The sequence below is a fragment of the Bufo gargarizans genome, chromosome 2 (genome assembly GCF_014858855.1).
Source record: "Bufo gargarizans isolate SCDJY-AF-19 chromosome 2, ASM1485885v1, whole genome shotgun sequence".
Classification (NCBI taxonomy): Eukaryota; Metazoa; Chordata; class Amphibia; order Anura; family Bufonidae; genus Bufo; species Bufo gargarizans.
In genome coordinates this window covers 46,236,140-46,256,007 of record NC_058081.1, presented here as the reverse complement: position 1 = coordinate 46,256,007, position 19,868 = coordinate 46,236,140, and the positions used below count along the sequence as shown (strand labels likewise).

General features: G+C 45.8%; 1 protein-coding gene across 1 annotated transcript in view; it reads left to right on the top strand.

The window, feature by feature from the left end:
• The window catches only part of ELL (elongation factor for RNA polymerase II), a 115,003-nt gene that overhangs the window by 86,065 nt on the left and 9,070 nt on the right, over positions 1-19,868 (top strand). The window contains exons 6-8 of the mRNA XM_044278872.1: positions 3,269-3,393; positions 6,941-7,037; positions 17,162-17,624. Coding sequence (XP_044134807.1) covers positions 3,269-3,393; positions 6,941-7,037; positions 17,162-17,624 — 685 coding nt within the window. The remainder of the gene's footprint in view (positions 1-3,268; positions 3,394-6,940; positions 7,038-17,161; positions 17,625-19,868) is intronic.

Sequence of the window (19,868 nt, the reverse complement as noted above, 5' to 3'; positions counted from 1 at the left end):
GTGACCATGCCGCGGCTCGTGAGCGCGACTTCAAGCGGTCACGAGGTGTGGTATTTGTAACAATACTCTTCGACTGGCATTGAAGGATATGGTGGGCATCATTCATTTCTTAAACTGTTCTGGTAAAATGAAAGCAGAGTGCGTATTGGTTGTCATGGGCAAAAAAGACAGAAACCTGTACTGATGTGGAATGAAGGCTGTTAGATAAGCAGAATGAGCACAGGGCAGGAACATTCCATTCCACACCACTCCTTTGCCTGTGCTCCCTGCTAAGGCCTGATATAGCCCGTCTATGCCAGGCTTTAGGAGACCAGCGCTGGTACAGGCAGGAGCAGTGATGTGCTGTTGGTCGCTGCATCTAAAGGGTTAAATGAGGGGGTTCGCCGGGATCTCCCTTCCCAGTAATAGCATCCGGGTGCCAGCTGTATGATGGTCGGCACCCACCATGTATGGTGCGGGCTCACCACGACAGCCTGCTTTATACAAATGCAGGGGCATAATGCCGAACATGTATGGCATTGTGTATTAAGGGGTGAAAGCTTGCATTCGCTCCAGGGCCTAATGTCTGTGATCGACGATAACGCAGATTGCAGACGTTTAACCCTTCAGATGCGCTGTGGTCATATGTAACCATGCCATCTGAGAGCTGAAACCCAGGAGTGCGCCCCCCAGGCTCCCTTGCTGAGATGATGTCAGTACTGCAATAGAATATACTGATATTTTTTTTTTATTGGGGGGGGGCCCTAAACAATGTAAAGAAAAGTGGAAAAAGTTTTAAAATATAAAAATATTTATATCGTGAACAGCGTATTAAAGAATAGTGTCAAAATGGCCCCTTCACCTTTTTTTTCATTGCTTCACTTCTTAAAAAAATTTAAATAAAAAAAATTATCAAAAAGTCTTGCATACCCCAAAATGGAATCGGTAAAAGCTACAGATTGTCCCACAAAAAATCGGTCAAAATATGGCAATAAAAATAAATTGTTTTTTATTTATTTTTTCCAGTATAAAAACACGAAAAATTATACGAAGATAGTATAATTGTAATCTTACTGACCTAGAGAATGAAGGGAACTGGTCAGGTTTACTGCATGGGGAATGCAAAACCCATAAAACTGAAGTAGATTTTTTTTTTCCCCCCAGCTTCCCAGTACAACTTGTCCCATAAAAACAAACCTTCATGTGGATATGCGAGCGCAAAAAGTGACTGCTTTGGGAAGGCAGGGAGCGAAAAATTAAAACGCAGAAAATCAGTAATGAACTGGTTAAATACATCTGAATTTGGTTGATTCATGGATGGATTTCTGCTAGCCCCGTTCAGATAAATGTGAATTGACCCAAACTGTCACAGATGGAGTTAATTGATTTGGTTCAATTAATCACATAATCAGTGCAGCAGGTTTTTGAAATCCATTTTAGCTGTGCTCCTACAGCAGGGGTACTCAACTGGCGGACTGCGGTCCGAATCCGGTTGGACAGCGCTACAGCCAGGGAGAAGGAATGCTCAGGGAGAAACGGGACAGACTCCTCCCAGTATAACCAAGTCAGCGAAAATACCGGGGGACATAGCGGGAGAACGGAGTGGTGACCGGAATAATGGTAAGTGCAGTGAGATCCCGGGGCGCCGCTCTACACAGTCTGATGGTTATCTTACAATGTTTGTACCGATGAAAGGTCCACTTTAAACAAGTATCAGTAAGTCCTATGTACCCCAAAATGGTACAAATGAAAAAAAATACATTTTCATCCTGTTCACACAAGCCCGCATAAGTCTACAAGTATGGAAAATAGAATAAGTTATAGCTCTTACAATGCTGCAATGTAAACAATATATAATTTTTTTATTTATTTTTTAAAGGGATGTGATATTGTGCAAAAGTAGTAAAAAATAAAAATTACTGTACATATTTGCTCTTGCCATAATCGTACTGACCCATGGTATAAGGGCTGTTTCACACGAGCGCATGCTGGGTGTGACATCCACTGCGTGAATGAGAGCCAAGACCTGCTGCTGACAGCAGAAGCACGGAGCATTAACATGATTGATAATGCTCTTTGCCTCTCTGTTACCTTTTTACTACAAAATCAGTGACAACTTTCTTATTGTGATTTTGTAGTAAAAAGATCACAGACAGGCAATCATGTTAATTCTCCATGCTTCTGCTGTCCGCAGCAGGTCTTGGCTCTCATTCACGCAGCGGATGTCGCGCACGGCATCCACTCGTGTGAAACAGCCTTAAGAATTTTATGCTGGTTTTACCATGCAGTAAATGCCATAAGGGAAGGAGCTCCATATGGAGGCCAGATTTTGCTTGAATGGTTTTAGGGTGCCATTTTGTGTTTTGAAGAGATCCTGAGGTACCCAAACACTAGAAACCCTTAAAAAAATGTTTTAGAAACTCCACCCCTCGAGGAATTTATTGATGGGGGTAGCGAACATTTTTAACTCACTGGTGTTTCCCAAAAAATAAATGTGTAGTTGCGGGTGAAAATTGTAAATTCTACAAATTTCTGCCATTTTAATGCCCGATATGTTGTGCCCAGATGTAGTAGAGTTAACAGTCACACTTGGTGAGTTATTCACATCTACCGAAGTTAATGTTTTGTGACTAACTCACATTTGAACAGACCCTGGTGTACCCCTACAGTGGAAACCCCTCAGAAGTGATCGCTCTTGGAGACTATACCCTTCAAGTCATTTTTAGAGTTGTGCAGTGAGCATTCTGACTCCACAGTTGTTTTCCAGAAGTGAATATGTAGTGGATGGTGAAAAGTGAATATGTAAGATGAGTGTACTATAGCAGAGAGAAATAAGGTAAAATTACAGGGCATGTGAAGGATAAAACGATTTCACAGTGATAGTGTATTTTTGTATCCCTACATTCTGCACCTATTTTGGATCCTGCCCTTGCTTGCTGTGGCTCCACTAGGTAAATGTTGCTCTGGTACAAAACACTAAGCACAAAAACAATCAGTGATGTGCCTCACTAATCAGTGCTCAGCGTAAGCAGGATGCACTGGTACAGAAATTTTACTACAGTAAAAATCTGCACTAAAACTAGCTGCAATTTATATAGAGATTTATAATAGAAACATGTTATATATTCGTACAGAAAACTATATATAAACTTGCTACAGTAAATTTCTGCACTAAAACTACCTGAAATCTAAAAGTTTGGTGCACAGCAAAAAAAAAAAAATACCTGGTCTTAATCTTGTGGTTCTTTTTTTTTTTTTTTTTTTTTTTTTTTTTTTTTTTTTCTTTTAGGTAGCGATTCTGAGTTCCAAAGACTGCACTTGCACCTTGAAAGACTGTCTGTATAAGGAGGTGCAGAAGGACTGGCCTGGTTACTCTGAAGGAGACCAGCAGCTGCTGAAAAGGATTCTTGTCCGGTAAATTCTATATTTTTAGATCCAGCGCTCGCGTATTATCCGTTTCAAGCCTCAGTCGCACGTCCGTATACAAATCCGTAAAAAGGTGGTTAGTAATGCCTCCGTGAAGGGTCTGCACACATACTTGGAACACTGACGTTTGAGGCTTTATATGTAGCTTTTGTTTTTTATTCGCTTAGATTTAAAGGGAATCTGTCACCTCCCCCAATCCCTCCGAAGTACTAAAATATATGTGTAGACCACCTGCCACAGACTCATTTTATGTCAATTCTTACATCCTTTTCACCTCTGTGCCCAAAAAGCAGAGGACTTCTCCAGGAGTCCTCTCCAATATGTGTGCATGCACAGGAGTCCTCTGAATGCATTCCATGGCTGGCTTGTGGGCACACAGCAGGAGAATGGAGGTGCATGTCAGCAGCAGGTGTCCTTTATAGTATGCACTCTCCCTATGGTAATTTGCGTAAATATACATATTTATGGCATTTTCGATTTGGGAAAGATGGCTGCACTGTAAGGGCCCATTCACAGGTCCACTAGTGTTTTGCGGTCTGCAAATTGCAGATCTGCAAAACATAGACACCAGCCATGTGATAGAAATGCCTATTCTTGTCCATGGCTGCGGACAAGAATAGGACATGCTCTATCTTTTCTGCGGGGCTGCGGAACAGAACTACGCATGCGGATAGCACACTGTGTGCATTTTTTGCAGCCCCATTGAAATAAATGGGTCCGCACGATTGTGAAACAGATACTGACCCATTCATAAGGACGTGTGACTGGACACTAACTGTCATTTCAGAAAAATGTTTGACCTGTTATGGAGACGTTAGATGTTTTGGTCGTTGAGGGTCTCTGTGCTCCATCAATTACTGAAATTAGGGGTCTCTGCAGCCAGACCCAGCACACCACACTATCACTTGGCAAACTTTCTAAACTCTTCAAGTTGTATGCATTGTATTGACTTTTTGACTGACCATAGAAGTGCTGAGTGGTAGTTCTCTACCCTTTCCAAATAGGACGCGTTCTGCTAATTCTCCCTTTTGGTAATTTCAGGTCACTTTCTGAACAGGTGTTGGATTTATAGAATTTAGTTGTAATTTGTGGTTGCTCACTTTTCCCGTGAGCCAAAATCCAGTCACATTTTATTTCATGTGACAGACTAAATCAGAATGGACAACTGAACACTCTTGTACGGAGCCAGAGCACTCCAGGGGTACACAATCCTGAATATTCTTCCGGCTATTATGAAGATTTAGGTCTGCTTAGTAGATGGGAATTTCTTTGCAGTCACTAGTAGTGTATTAAGAAGAGAGTGCACTGAAATTCCATAATTTATTTTGCAGTTTATTTTCTATGCTATGTTTTGAAAATTCTTCATTAGACTGAAATTAAAGGGATTGTCCGTACTTGGAGCTGACACCCCTATTATCTGGACCTGTGCCCCATAACATAAAAAAAGCAGGCTCATCTGCCCATGGTCCCACCACTGCTCCATTCCTAGCTGCTCCCGCTCCCCTTGGGACCAAGAAGCGCCTGGGTAATCACATCAGCTTGAACATTGTCACAGCTGGCAAGTTCCATTGAAGCCTAGGTGACCACTGAGGCCTATGATTGGCCACAGCAGTCATAGGACCCTGCAGGGGGCGTGAACAGAGCAGCAGCAGGTCTGCAGCCAGGTTAGCCTTCTTGTTTATGTTCCTGGAGCACGGATCTAGATGGATTATGTTCCCTGTAGCTGGAGAGCTGCTGTCATTGTAGGCACTGACCATTGCATAGCTTTTCTTCCAGTCTGAAGCATGAATCAGACCTGTAAGAAAACTGATGGCTGCAATGATTGGCCCGTTTATAGTACTGCTTCAAGATACAGTACAGACCAAAAGTTTGGACACACCTTCTCATTCAAAGAGTTTTCTTTATTTTCACGACTATGAAAATTGTAGATTCACACTGAAGGCATCAAAACTACGAATTAACACATGTGGAATTATATACATAACAAAACTGTGAAACAACTGAAAATGTTATAATTAAAAGTTTCTTCAAAGTAGCCACCTTTTGCTTTGATTATTGCTTTGCACACTCTTGGCATTCTCTTGATGAGCTTCAAGAGGTAGTCACCTGAAATGGTCTTCACTTCACAGGTGTGCCCTGTCAGGTTTAATAAGTGGGATTTCTTGCCTTATAAATGGGGTTGGGACCATCAGTTGCGTTTTGGAGAAGTCAGGTGGATACACAGCTGATAGTCCTACTGCATAGACTGTTAGAATTTGTATTATGGCAAGAAAAAAGCAGCCAAGTAAAGAAAAACGAGTGGCCATCATTACTTTAAGAAATGAAGGTCAGTCAGGCCGAAAAATTGGGAAAACTTTGAAAGTGTCCCCAAGTGCAGTCACAAAAACCACCAAGCGCTACAAAGAAACTGACTCACATGTGGACCGCCCCAGGAAAGGAAGACCAAGAGTCACCTCTGCTGTGGAGGATAAGTTCATCCGAGTCACCAGCCTCAGAAATCGCAGGTTAACAGCAGCTCAGATTAGAGACCAGGTCAATGCCACACAGAGTTCTAGCAGCAGACACATCTCTAGAACAACTGTTAAGAGGAGACTGTGTGAATCAGGCCTTCATGGTAGAATATCTGCTAGGAAACCACTGCTAAGGACAGACGGCAAGCAGAAGAGACTTGTTTGGGCTAAAGAACACAAGGAATGGACATTAGACCAGTGGAAATCTGTGCTTTGGTCTGAGTCCAAATTTGAGATCTTTGGTTCCAACCACGGTGTCTTTGTGCGACGCAGAAAAGGTGAACAGATGGACTCTACGTGCCTGGTTCCCACCGTGAAGCATGGAGGAGGAGGTGTGGGGGTGCTTTGCTGGTGACACTGTTGGGGATTTATTCAAAATTGAAGGCATACTTGCAGCGGCATGGTATTCCATCCGGTTTGTGTTTAGTTGGACCATCATTAATTTTTCAACAGGACAATGACCCCAAACACACCTCCAGGCTGTGTAAGGGCTATTTGACCATGAAGGAGAGTGATGGAGTACTGCGCCAGAAGACCTGGCCTCCACAGTCACCGGACCTGAAACCAATCGAGATGGTTTGGGGTGAGCTGGACCGCAGAGTGAAGGCAAAAGGGCCAACAAGTGCTAAGCATCTCTGGGAACTCCTTCAAGACTGTTGGAAGACCATTTCAGGTGACTACCTCTTGAAGCTCATCAAGAGAATGCCAAGAATGTGCAAAGCAGTAATCAAAGCAAAAGGTGGCTACTTTGAAGAACCTAGAATTACATAGTTTCAGTTGTTTCACACTTTTTTTGTTATGCATATAATTCCACATGTTAATTCATAGTTTGGATGCCTTCAGTGTGAATCTACAAGAAAACTCTTGAATGAGAAGTTTCCAAACTTTTGGTCTGTACTGTATGTGTTCCCACAATCAAGTGTTCACATCTGATTGGGGCTCATCTTCCAGTCTGTGCCTAACATTTTTTATACCGTGTAGCAGTCTTGCTGTGTCCCGACACTTAATCGTGTTTGTTTCCTTAGGAAGCTCTGCCAGCCACCGAATCCTGGATCAGGTGGAGACAGTGCACCTCTGAGCCCCCCCAAAGACAATGTGAATTCCGCTACTCCCTTTCCTCAGGTAAGAGTTAACTCTTTCATGTTGTGTCCATGTAGGTGAACACTATTCAGGAATTACGGTAAATATTGATCAGGACAGGTCTTTCTTTGGCAGCAAAATTGTGTGAAATTGTGGCTGATTCTCCTAACTGTGTCTCCAACACAGATATGAACCGAGCGTTGGGCTGTGCTCACATCTGCGTCAGAGGCTCAATTACAGATTCTGTGTTTTTTTTAATTTTTTTTTTAACAATTCTGCAAGTTTGTTTGCGGTTCATTTATCTGCAAGTTCTGCCTGTCAAAGGTGATGTATAAGGGAGGAGCTAACCTAGCTGAGGACATGCTACATACAGAGCCTTGGAGGAAAGCAGGGAATGAAGGGGGGGTATTTATCAAAAGTAGTGTAAAGGAAACCTGGCTTAGTTTCCAATAGCAGCCAGTCAGGTTCCATTTTTCATATTTATTTATTTTTAAATTTTGGGAAAATGAAGTGGGGGTTTTCCTTTTTAAAGTTTTCTTTTACTTCAGTTTTGATTTATGAGGCACATGACCGCTCAGGACAGTGATTGGCTGCATTGGTCACATGACTTATCCAGGCATGTCACTGCTGCTGTTTGTAAAGAAACAGCTGCAGGAGAACTGGACCGGCACGGAAACTAGCAGCGCTGGAGAATGTGGAGAGAGTAAGATTTTTTTTATTTTTTGTCATTTTAGAAGTTGTCTGAGATTTTTAATTATCTCCCCAAAAAAAAACTTTTAATTGGGGTACATCAGGTGCTACCTGTCCATTGTATGGTGGATCAGACCGTTATTTTTTTTTTGAGGAGGCATTGTTGACCAGAGCCTTAGACTGAATGCAATCTGAAGGGCTTCCTTATTATCAGTGGCAAATTTACCATAGAAGGCAGATACCCCAATGCTATGCAGCCCGTGGTGGGGGGTCACACATCTTCTGCTCCCCGATATAAGATATGAGAGAGAAGAGAACGGCGTCTTATAGAGCAAAAAATATGGTATGTCCATGCAAGATTTTCCTTTTCAATAAATTAGTAACGATTTTGAACATTCTGTTTTCACTTTCTCAATATGGGGTACTGGTACTGAATGATGGGGGGGGGGGGGGGGGGGACGACGTTACAAAACTGTAAACCGTTAAATGGCTTCTGTACTGTCACACTAGCGTTTTTGCTGGATCCATCAGGGTTCAGCAAAAAACGCTTCCGTTACTGATAATACAGCCATCTACATCCGTTACAAACGGATCCGATTGTATTTAACATACCCAGGACGGATCGGTCATGAACTCCATTGAAAGTCAATGGGGGAGACGAATCCGGTTTATATTGTCAGAGAAAATGGATCTGTCCCCATTGACTTGCATTGTAAGTCATGACTGATCCGTCTTGCTCTGCATCCCATGACTGAAAGAAAACCGCAGCATGCTGCAGTTTGCTCTCCAGTATGAGAACGGAACAGAATGCTTTCCGTTCTGTTCAGTTTTTTTGTCCCCATTCATTTTCATTTCATTGTCATTGTGAAGTGTTTTTCTCCAGTATTGAGATCCTACGACAGATCTCAATACCGGAAAATAGAAATACTAGTGGGAAAGTATCCTTACAGGTACAGATCTGTGCTTCTGAACTTCAATGCTCAGTCAGAATCGCAGGATACAGCACTAAGTAGCTTTTTATTTAGGACTTGGTAGCTTTTGTTGCCGGGGTGAGGGCACTAGTAAGAGCCCTAGTATTTTAATAGGTGTGCTAGTAGCTGTTAGCAGGATATGAATCATCCTAGGATTGCAGAGCTTCAGTGCAGTCTGATTCAGCTTCCTGTTGAGCCTGGCTTATTTCAAGTTATCTGCATCTGTTGTCGGATATGATGGTTCTTGTTTGTTTTTTTAGTTGGAAAGCCCCACGTCCAATTGCAACATTTTTTATGGGACACAAACCCTATTATTATTTCTCGTTCTTTTTTCCATTGGGGGACACAGACCATGGGTATAGCTTAGAGGTATTAGTAGGAGGGACACAATGCAAATGAAAGAGCTCCTCCTCCTCGGGCTATACCCCCCGACTCCACCAGGAGGAACTCAGTCTTTGCTTAGTGTCTGGTGAAGGAGGTTGACACTCTCTGATTCTACTCCTTTTTGTTATTTTTATTCTAGATGGGGACACAGGTCGGCATGGCGCCTTCCTGGTCCCCCGTGGAGTGCCCGCCGCCGTCTTTGGGACGTTGCCTGGCTGCCTCCATTTCCCCCCAAGAAGATAAGTGGATCCGGGCTCGACCTGTTAGCTCCGGCATCCCACCAGCTGCTGGGACGCCTGCTGCCTACCCTCCTCCAGAGCACTGTTCTCCTGGATTGGAGTCAGAAGTCTGAAGAGGCGCATCCCTGCTGGTCTGGACATCGAGGGAGCATGCTGAGCAGATAAGTATTGCCCAGTCCCTCCCCCTCCCTCTGTGTCTGTTTGTCTGTGGCTACCTGGGTGAGCTTGAAGAAGGATCCTAATGGGGCACTTTCTTCATTTTGGCACTGGAGTACTGGCATCTCTTCCCCCTTAAACTGTGGGCTTCAGCGCTTCTCTCGTCGGGCCTTGGCTGCTGCGCTCTCTCAGCGCCCGCCGGCAGGCCGCTCCTCCATGGCCTCGTTAACCCCTGCTGCACCACGTGAGGGGAGTCGTGGTGTTTGTTTAAATCGCGCGCGCGCTTATTTTCGTGCATATTTTCGCGCGTGCGCTTATTTTCGCGCATATTTTCGCGCGTGCGCTTATTTCCACGCATATTTTCAGCGCGCGCGCTTATTTTCGTGCGCCCTTGTTTCGCGCGCTTTTTCGCGCCATAATGACGCGTTCGGGGGGGCGGAGCCTCGGCATGCCGCTCTGACTCTCCTTACACCGGAGACTCTGTTTGCTCACGGCCGTGCAGCTCCTCATCACTCTACTCCGTTTTGTGCCAGGCAAGCTGGTAGCTCAGTGGTAATGCTGCTGCTGCCCCATGTCCAGGCTTTCTGAGTTCAAAGCCCCTTTCAGCCTTCAAAAATTGTTTACATTATTCTAGATGGGGACACAGGTCGGCATGGCGCCTTCCTGGTCCCCCGTGGAATGCCCGCCGCCGTCCTTGGACGCTGCCTGGCTGCCTCCATTGCCCCCCAAAGAAGACAAGTGGATCCGGGCTCGACCTGCAGCTCCGGTATCCCACCAGCTACTGGGTCTCCTGCTGCCACCCTCCACCAGAACACTGCACTCCTGGACAAGGAGTCAGAAGCCTGAAGAGGTGCATCCCTGCTGGTCCTGGAGTCGAGGGAGAAGATCTGCAGGAGCAGATAAGTATTACCTGCATCCCTGCCTTACCCCCCTCCTCCACGTCCCTGGGAGCCTGCGGTCCCCGCTTGGGCATCTGCCATGTCCAGCGCGGCCGCTAAATTGGTCTTAGTCGCCAAGGCAACCATGTCCTTTAATCCTGTGGCGCTAACGACTCCATCTCTCTCAGTGGTCCCCACAGTGGGTGACTGACTACGAAGAGGCAGCGTGAGCGGCAGCATCCCACCTCGGATGTCTCCGTCTCTCTACCCCCCTCACCTCGCCTGTGGCGCTTTCGGACTGCTCTTCCCCCTCCCTAGGGAGAGTAATCCGAAGGGGAATTATCCGGCTCGGACGAGCCAGGTCCTTTTTGGACTATAGGGCATTTTCAAATCCTGTGACGCCAACCACCTCTCTAAGTGGTTTTCCACAGAAGACGCCCGACTACTAACAGGGAGCCTGAGCAGCAGCATCTCTCCTCGGATGGCTCCGGCTCCCCCCCCCCCCCCCCTCTCGTCTAGAGGCGCGTTCGGGCGACTCTTCCCTTCCTTAGGGAGCGCAAGTCTGAAGGAGAATTTCCGGCTCTGATTAGGTCATGGAGCGGGACCCCTCGCCTAAGCTCTCCACCAGGGTGGCTGACTTAGTGGCGACTGTCCGAGACACCTTTATTCTCCAAGGGGATTCTCCTCCTTCCACTGGTCAGGAGTTCCCCCTTTTTCCGTCCAGGCAGTCGGAGACTACCATGTTCCCGGTCCATGAGGGATTTTTCCGCGGTCATGTCCAGGGCCTGGGGTAGTCTTAATAAGGTTCTCAACCACCCAGCGCATGAATATACTTTCCTTTCCCTGCTGACGGCGAGGAGAGGTGTCTCCTCCCCCTAAGGTGGATCCTCCGGTGGCCGGATTAGCCAATTATATAGCCCTTCCTGTCTTAGTCAGTTCCTCTTTCCAGGATGCTGTAGACAGACGCATAGACTCTCTTCCAGGTCCTTTTTTCGCTGGCAGCGCGTCCCTGTGACCTACCTTTCACTCAGCAGGGGTAGCCAGTGCTCTCTCGATGTGGTTACAGCACCACCACCAGGAACTGGCGGTACGAGATGCGGCTACTAACGCACTGGAGTTGGTTCTCCAGATGTCTCAGGCTTCTAAGATTCTTTGCGAAGCTTCTAGGGACATTGTTTCCCTCTTTGCCCGCAGGTTGGCCATCTGTCACTCAGTGCGAAGAGATCTGATTGAAGGTGTGGGACGCTGACGCCTCCACCAAGCGTTCCCTTGCTAATCTCCCCTTTGGGGTTTCCAGACCTTATGGGGATCAGCTGGACGAGTTCATCTCTGCATGCCTTTTGCCGTTTCTCATCTGGTAGGCCGTCGCCTGCTTCCTCCGCCGGGGGTCTCAGGTCGCCCGCAAAGAGGCCTTCCTTTACACCAGCCTTCCCGGCACTAGAGGGCCCAGTCAGCCCGCCCTGCTGCTCCTAGGCCTATCACATGTCCCGATTGCGGAATCCCACCATCGATTCCTGCGCTTCGCCATTAAGGGTCGACACTGTCAGTTTGTCGCCCTTCCTTCGGGTTGGCGACCACCCCGCGGGTCCTTGCCACGGTCCTGGACCGCTCATGGCGCTTCTTCGTACCAGGGGCATTCCTTTGCTGCCCTATCGGGACGATATCCGGATAGAGGCCCCCCTCTCTACCGCAGACCAAGGACAGCGTCCGGATCACTGTTCAGACTCTGGAACGGTTCGGCTGGCTGGTAACTTTCCCAAACTCCTGCCTCTTCCCGTCCCAGAGGCTCTCCTTCCGGAGGATGATTTTGGACACCTCGGCTGCCAAAGTATTCTGCCAGCCTTCAAGTCCTCCCAGATCCAGGGGGCAGTGTCGCATCTGCTGCGCTCCCCGTGCCTCTCCATTCGGGAATACTTGCAGGTCCTGGGTCTTATGGTAGCCTCTTTCGAGGCCTTCCATATGCCCAGTTTCACACTCGCCTGGCGCAACAGGAGATCCTTTACCTTTCAGCGGGTTCGGGCAGCTCTCCCTTGGTGGCTGTTCCCGATGAACCTGAGGTCGGGGAGTTCCTTTCTCTCATTCTCCTGGACGATCGTCACCACCGATGCCAGCATCCTGGGTTGGGGGGGCGTTTTCCAGTCTCGCACGGTTCAAGGGATTTGGTCGGCGGCAGAGTCTCGCCTTCCAATCAACTTTCTGGAACTGAGGGCGATTTTTTTTTCCGCTCTCTCTCTCCTATTGGACCTCTCTCCTTGCGGGCCTCCCAGTGCGGGTTCAAACGGGCAATGCCGCGGCCGTGGCCTATATCGACCATCAGGGCGGGACCCGCAGCCGGATGGTGATGCAGGAGGTGAAGAGAATTCTGACGTGGGCGGAGACGCACGTTCCGGTGTTGTCAGCAGTTTACATTCCAGGAGTGGACAACTGGACAGCGGACTTTCTAAGCCACAACAAGGTGGATCCAAGCGAGTGGTCTCTGCATCCAGAAGGGTTCGAAGAAATCTGCCACAGATGGGACCGTCCGGATGTGGACTTAATTGCGTCCGGGTTCAACAACAAGATCCCAGTGGTCCTGGCTCGCGCCCGAGATCCGAAGGCGTACGGATGGATGCGCAGGTGTCTCCGTGGCAGGACTTCAGCCTCCTCTGTTTTCCTCTCCTACCAAAGGGTCTACGCCAGTTCGAGGCGGAAGGGAATCCGACCGTTCTCATCACCCCAGAGTGGCCTCGCCGCGCGTAGTTTTTCGGACGTGGCTCGGTTGCTGGCGGACGCCCCATGGCCTCTTCCCGACAGACAAGACCTACTGTCTCAGGGCCGGTTCTTCCACCGGAATTTACGGTCTCTTCGTTTACCGGCGTGACTGTTGAAACCGCCATCCTGATGAAGATGGGGTTCTCGGATTCAGTGGTTAGGACCATGATCAGTCCGGGGAAGTCTTCTTCCTCCCGGATTTACTATCGTACCTGGATGGCCTTCCTGTCCTTTTGTGAGGGTTCAGGGTTCCCTCCCCTTCGTTTTTCCATCTTGATCTTCAGGTTTCGGCGCGGGCCGTCAGAGGTCCCTTGCTCTTAAGGGTCCGGTGGTGACCTTTCTTCAGGGGGTTGCGCATTCGGTTCCCCGTATGTTCCCCCTTTGTCTCCTTGGGATCTCAATTTGGTTCTGCGCGCTCTGCAGTCGGCCCCCTTCGAGCCTTTGAGGAGGGTCTCTCTGACTGTTCTCATCTGGACTTCCTTGTGACCATAGCTTCTGATACAGCTACATAGCGTAGTGATTAAAGTTCTGGGCTATTATGCAGTGGCTGTGAGTTCACATCCCATCACGAGCTTTTAAGTCAGACTGGTGTCGAAGCTGGCCGCTCTTTCCTGTCAGGAGCCTTTCTGGTTTTCCACCAGGATTAAGTTGTGCTCCGTCCAGTCCCCTTCTTTTTGCCCAGGGTGGTCTCTCCCTTCCACCTTGATGAGGATCTTGTCCTGCCTTCCTTTTGTCCTTCTCCGGCTAACCCCAAGGAACGCACTCTGCATTCCCTGGATGTTGTACGGGTCCTGAAGGTGTATCTCGCGGCTACTGCTTCCGTCCGCCGTTCTTGGCGCTCTGGATCTGCTTGGCTATTTCCGCGGCTTGTCGCGCTTGTGGTGGAGTTCCCCCGGCTAGGATTGCCGCTCACTCCACTAGGGCGGTGGGGGCTTCCTGGGCAAGACGCAATCGTGCCTCTGCGTCTCAGCTGTGTACGGCGGCCACCTGGTCGTCCTTGCATACCGTTGCAAATTTTTGTCAGTTGCATTCACTGGCTTCGGCTGATGCGGCTTTGGCCGCAGGGTTTTGCAGGCTGTGGTTCCTGTTTGACCGTTGGGCGTTCCTCCTGGCGGTGCTGATGTTTTTTCCCACCCCATGGACTGCTTTTGGACGTCCCATGGTCTGTGTCCCCCAATGGAAAAAAGTACGAGAAAAGGAGATTTTTGTGAAACTCACCTGTAAAATCTTTTCTCGTCTTTTCCATTGGGGGACACAGCTCCCACCCATTATTCCTGTTGCAGGAGGGGTCTTTAGTTCAGTTTTTCTGTTTCTGGTTGGACCTTATGGCTTGGTCCGATGGTTTCCATGATTTTTTCTTGCTCCTTCTCCTACTGCTTGTGCAACGCCTGAGTTCCTCCTGGTGGAGTCGGGGGGGTATAGCCCGAGGAGGAGGAGCTCTTTCATTTGCATAGTGTCCCTCCTACTAATACCTCTAAGCTATACCCATGGTCTGTGTCCCCCAATGGAAAAGACGAGAAAAAGATTTTACAGGTAAGTTTCACAAAAATCTCCTTTTCTAACAAACTTGCAATGTTCAAATCTGTGAAATTATCAGAGCCTCCAACGCAAATATGGACAAAGCCTAACTTTGCTGATTGCAATCTATTGCTCCCAGCCTTTAAAAGCTGAGGAGAGACTGGCTGGAGAAAACGTCTTACATTTCTCCAATCCTGTACCATTCACACACACAAATGTGTTGCTGGGACTCTCTAATGTGTATGTAGAGGAAGATAAGAATTGGTCATGTTGGATTTCAACACTTTTTTGATCCTTTTATTAATGCGAGATAAGCCACCATCAGGTGTCTGGCAGCAGTTTCTTCCAATTTCTCCAGAATACGTGCATGCTTGCATCTATGACCCGGGAGGGATAGCTATTGGCCAAACGCTCATTCAGATGGCAGCTTTATAAAATGTATAGCCAGCTTTAGTGTATTTTTTTGTTGGCTCTCTTGATGGGCTATTGTACATAAATTTTATTATTTTTTTTTCTCAGTAGGTTTTATATTGAAAAACTGCATTTTTTTTTTTTTTTTCCTGTAACTAATTTCATCAACCCTCCCCAAATCCCTTGCTGTGAAGCACTTTACATAGTTGCTTTTATGAGTTTGCCATATTCCGTTTAATGGCTACTAGCTGAATACGATCTCTATACACATGTATGCTCCATGGGACCTAAAGTGCATGTGTTTTTTTCAGCAGGGAGAAAAGCCATTGCCAGACAACTGCAATGAGAACAAAGGGTAGTTTGTCCGGAAATCCAACAGCCCAATCATTCCTACCCCTATATCTGTAACGTAATTTGTATATGAAGACTTTAAAGGGGTTGTGTCACTTCAGCAAGTGTCATTTATTTTGTAGAGAAAGTTAATACAAGGCACTTACTAATGTATTGTGATTGTCCATATTGTCTACGTTGCTGGCTGGATTCATTTTTCCATCACATTATACACTGCACATATCCGGGGGTTATGACCACCTTTGCAGCACAGACACGAGGAAGCCTATATGGGAGCTGCTGTGCTTGAGTGCCTATGTGAGCTCCCACAGTCCTGACCACCAAAGAGGCTGGCTTTTGCAAGCACGACCACCTCATATCTGAGCTGCAGCGGTGGTTGTAACCCCCGGGTTACCGATTGGAAAAATGAATGAAGCCAGCAAAGGAAGCAGTATGGACAGTTGTAATACATTAGTAAGTGCCTTCTACAGGTAAAACTCGAAAAACCTAGAATATTGTGCAATAGTTCATTAATGCAAATTAAAAGGAAATGCAGCTTAAAATTAGAATTTTGTGAAAAGGTTCAATATTCTAGGCTCAAAGTGTCACACTCTAGTCAGCTAATTAATCCATACCCCCTGAGCAAATGGTACCTCAAAATTGTGACTTTAGGGTTTCATAAGCTATAAGCATCCAAATTATAACAAATAAAGGCTTGAAATATCTCGCTTTGCATGTAATGAGTCTATCTAATATGTTAGTTTCACCTTTTAAGTTGGATTACTGAAATAAATCAAGTTTGCACGATATTCAAATTTTTCGAGTTTCATCTCTATTAACATTCTCTACTTAACTTACTTAAGTGACGCAACCCCTTTAATTTTGGATGGACATAATGTCCTATGACTTTTGCTCAGAATATACTGAGGGTATATTAATAAGGTTGGCAGCCAAATGACAAGAATGCACGTGCACAGGGCTAACTTGACACTGGCATGGAAACGCCAGAGCAGACGCTGTACTTAAATCTCTTCAACAGAAAGAGATTATAAAACCGGGTGAACATTAGATTTCCATTTTCAAATATTGACATGTGCAGAGTTTACAGTTCAACAAAAACTTTTTCATTTCTACCTTTGTTTAAATATGTATGACAGTGACGTTGCAAGCACAGTGGTTAGGAGCAAGAAGGGGTTTAAGGCAGTCAGTTGTGTACTCGCTCCTCTATGTGGAAGACTGGAGAAATCCATATAATCATACAAAGGCATGCTGTGTATGGACATTTCAGGTGCCTTCAATGGCTGTTGGGGTATACTTCCACATTGACATTACAGTACATTATAGTTTAAGAATAATTTAGAAAAGTAATATATAAAAGAAAATTAAAGCTATATTTTGCAAAATGCAGATGAAATATTTCAGAGACCTGCTTGTGAGCCCAATGTTATTACTTGATGTTTCTTCCATTACAATTATAGTGCCTGTAGTAGTTCGGTCTACCATAATGCAACCTGCACTGCTCAACATGTCTTTTCAGATGTCCTCCTTTATCTGTCCACAAGAAAACATTTGTTGCTTTTTTCCCTACTGTGATGGGGCTTGTGTAATGCTTAGGCAGTGCCCTCTAGTGGCAATCTGCATGCTGTAAACACTTCCCTTTTTGTTTTGCAGACCCTGGAAGCTGTTGGTGTACAATAATCTTCCTTTTAGATAGAATGACTTGCTGCTGATTAATATACTGGTGTATATCGAATATACTGTTACATTATATCCATAATTTTGTCATCAGTGAATGGCTGGCTGAATACTGTTTTTGTTTATTTTTTGTTTGCCCTCAGAAACGACCTCAACAAAATCCAGAATTCATCGACCCTTTAGCCAGCAAGAAGCCACGTATTTCCCACTTTGCACACAAATCACAGGCTACCTTCAATGGAAAGCTGAATTCTTCCAATGGAAAGGATTCACCAGCTCCCCCAGTGTTGCCTCCAAGTGTGGATCCAGTCAGTTCAAGTTCCCACTTACCGCCACCCCATGAACCTCTTTCAGATTCCAGCACTGACACACAACAGAAAGACTGTGAGGGCCAAGAAGTCTCTGAGAGGCTAGGACACCCTCTAAAGACAGACTGCCCCAGTAAGGCCAAACAGAACTGTAACCCAGCACGTGCAAAGCCCAAAAAGAAATCGCGAAAGCACAAGGAGCGAGATCGAACCAAGGAGAAGGGCACTGATGAAAAACAAAACTGTCGCTTGGGCAAAAGCTCCGGCTTACTCACTGGCTCTCCTGAAGTGGTGCTTGGTAAGTACGATTGACAGTACACACATAAACGATAGGTGAGCAGGGCCAAATTAAGGTAAAAACAGAACACCATTTTTATGGAAGGGGTATACTCTCATTGCAAATAATGCAAGCTAAGCCCACTTCTATTTTAGGCGAGAGTGGTGTAAAAAGTGAAATATAATTTCTGCAAGCCTAGCATTTTTTTTTTATTTTTTGACAATTTTTTTTGCCAAAATTTTAGTTTTGCGACTTTATGCCAAAGAACTGTAGGAAAGTTGATGATAAATTCAACCGCCCATATATTAATGGATTGGGGGTGTAATTTTATGTTTTCAAGTTCATCTATCAAAACATATCTTATGAATGGAAAGACCTCCAAAACAGACCTTGTGGAAATTAAAATGGTTCCAAATATGTAGGACAACCTACTTTAACAGGCAGCTGTTTGAGAGAGTCAATATATGCTATTGGCTATTTGTGACGAAGACTGATGCAAACAATGGAATTCTTACCATATATTGCCTATATAGATGTTTAGACTTCAAATTGTTCGACCACTTATTTCTCCCTAGTGTACAAATGTTTCCCAAACCCCCCTCAAGGAGCTGAAATAGCTCATGTCCTAAAGGGAACATGTCATAAACTGCCCATACTAACTGCGGCATAAATTAGAGACGGGTGAGATGATTTCAGCGGTCTGTCATTTATAAGTTAAAAGTAAGTGGTTGCCGAGAACCAACATCACAATCATTGCAGACTGGGCCTGGAAAAGAGTCACTGCTATCTGAGCAGAGTCATGGTTATTTCTGAATCCTGCCCACCTGCTGATGATTTACAGTCTTCTACCTAGTTTTCTCCCTTTCTATCTAGGTGAGAACTGCCAACCATCATGATGGATGAGTGCAGGAGATTAGGAATAACCAGGACTCTTCTCAGGTAGATTTGACTCTTCTCGAGGCCTGGGCTGCAATGGTTATTGTAAGGCAATTTGGACCCTTTGCTTATGGCATACCTGATACCAGATCCTGAACAGTATTTCTTAGTGCACTTTATCTATCTGCGGTGATGTGGACTCCCGAAGTCACTTATAATCTCCTTAGGCTCCCTTAGCCTTGGCTGTGTCCCTGGTGACCTACCGAAATCTTAAGTAGATGGTTCAACTTACTTGGGTCTAGACGTGGCCAGTGCCCTGGGATCAGACTGAGGACAAAATTGATGTCTTTCACACCGGAACCGAGGATGACCCTCTCAACCCCGGGCACGAACCCCCAAAGCTGTAAGGCAATTTGGGCCCTTTGCTTATGGCATCCCTGATACCAGATTTTCGGTGGTCAGCTTGAATTAAGTCTTTTTTGGCGCCAGGAGAATGAATCGGATTTAACACCAAAACACGTGTCTTGTTCAAATTCACTCTAATTTTATTGCCCCTCAGTTCAGCCTTTTAAAGAAGCAGTGAGTACAATTTACATAGTAACATCATTAACCAATCATGTGTAGACACATATATGCTTAGTATGCATTAAGCCGGGATGACCTTATAAGGTGTGACTGTTTTTTACTAAGGAATTTAAGGGTCTCTAGAAACCGTCCACAGACAGAGGAAGTCTCTCAAATTCCACAGAGGGGGAATTTGAAACAGTGCATGGACTAGATGATTTCACAATATACATTGTTAAAGCAGACAAAATGGAGTTACATACAGGTCCTTCTAAAAAAAATTAGCATATTGTGATAAAGTTCATTATTTTCTGTAATGTACTGATAAACATTAGACTTTCATATATTTTAGATTCATCACACACCAACTGAAGTAGTTCAAGCCTTTTATTTTAATATTGATGATTTTGGCATACAGCTCATGAAAACCCCAAATTCCTATCTAAAAAAATTAGCATATCATGAAAAGGTTCTCTAAACAAGCTATTAACCTAATCATCTGAATCAACTAATTAACTCTAAACACCTGCAAAAGATTCCTGAGGCTTTTAAAAACTCCCAGCCTGGTTCATTACTCAAAACCGCAATCATGGGTAAGACTGCCGACCTGACTGCTGTCCAGAAGGCCATCATTGACACCCTGAAGCAAGAGGGTAAGACACAGAAAGAAATTTCTGAACGAATAGGCTGTTCCCAGAGTGCTGTATCAAGGCACCTCAGTGGGAAGTCTGTGGGAAGGAAAAAGTGTGGCAGAAAACGCTGCACAACGAGAAGAGGTGGCCGGACCCTGAGGAAGATTGTGGAGAAGGACCGATTCCAGACCTT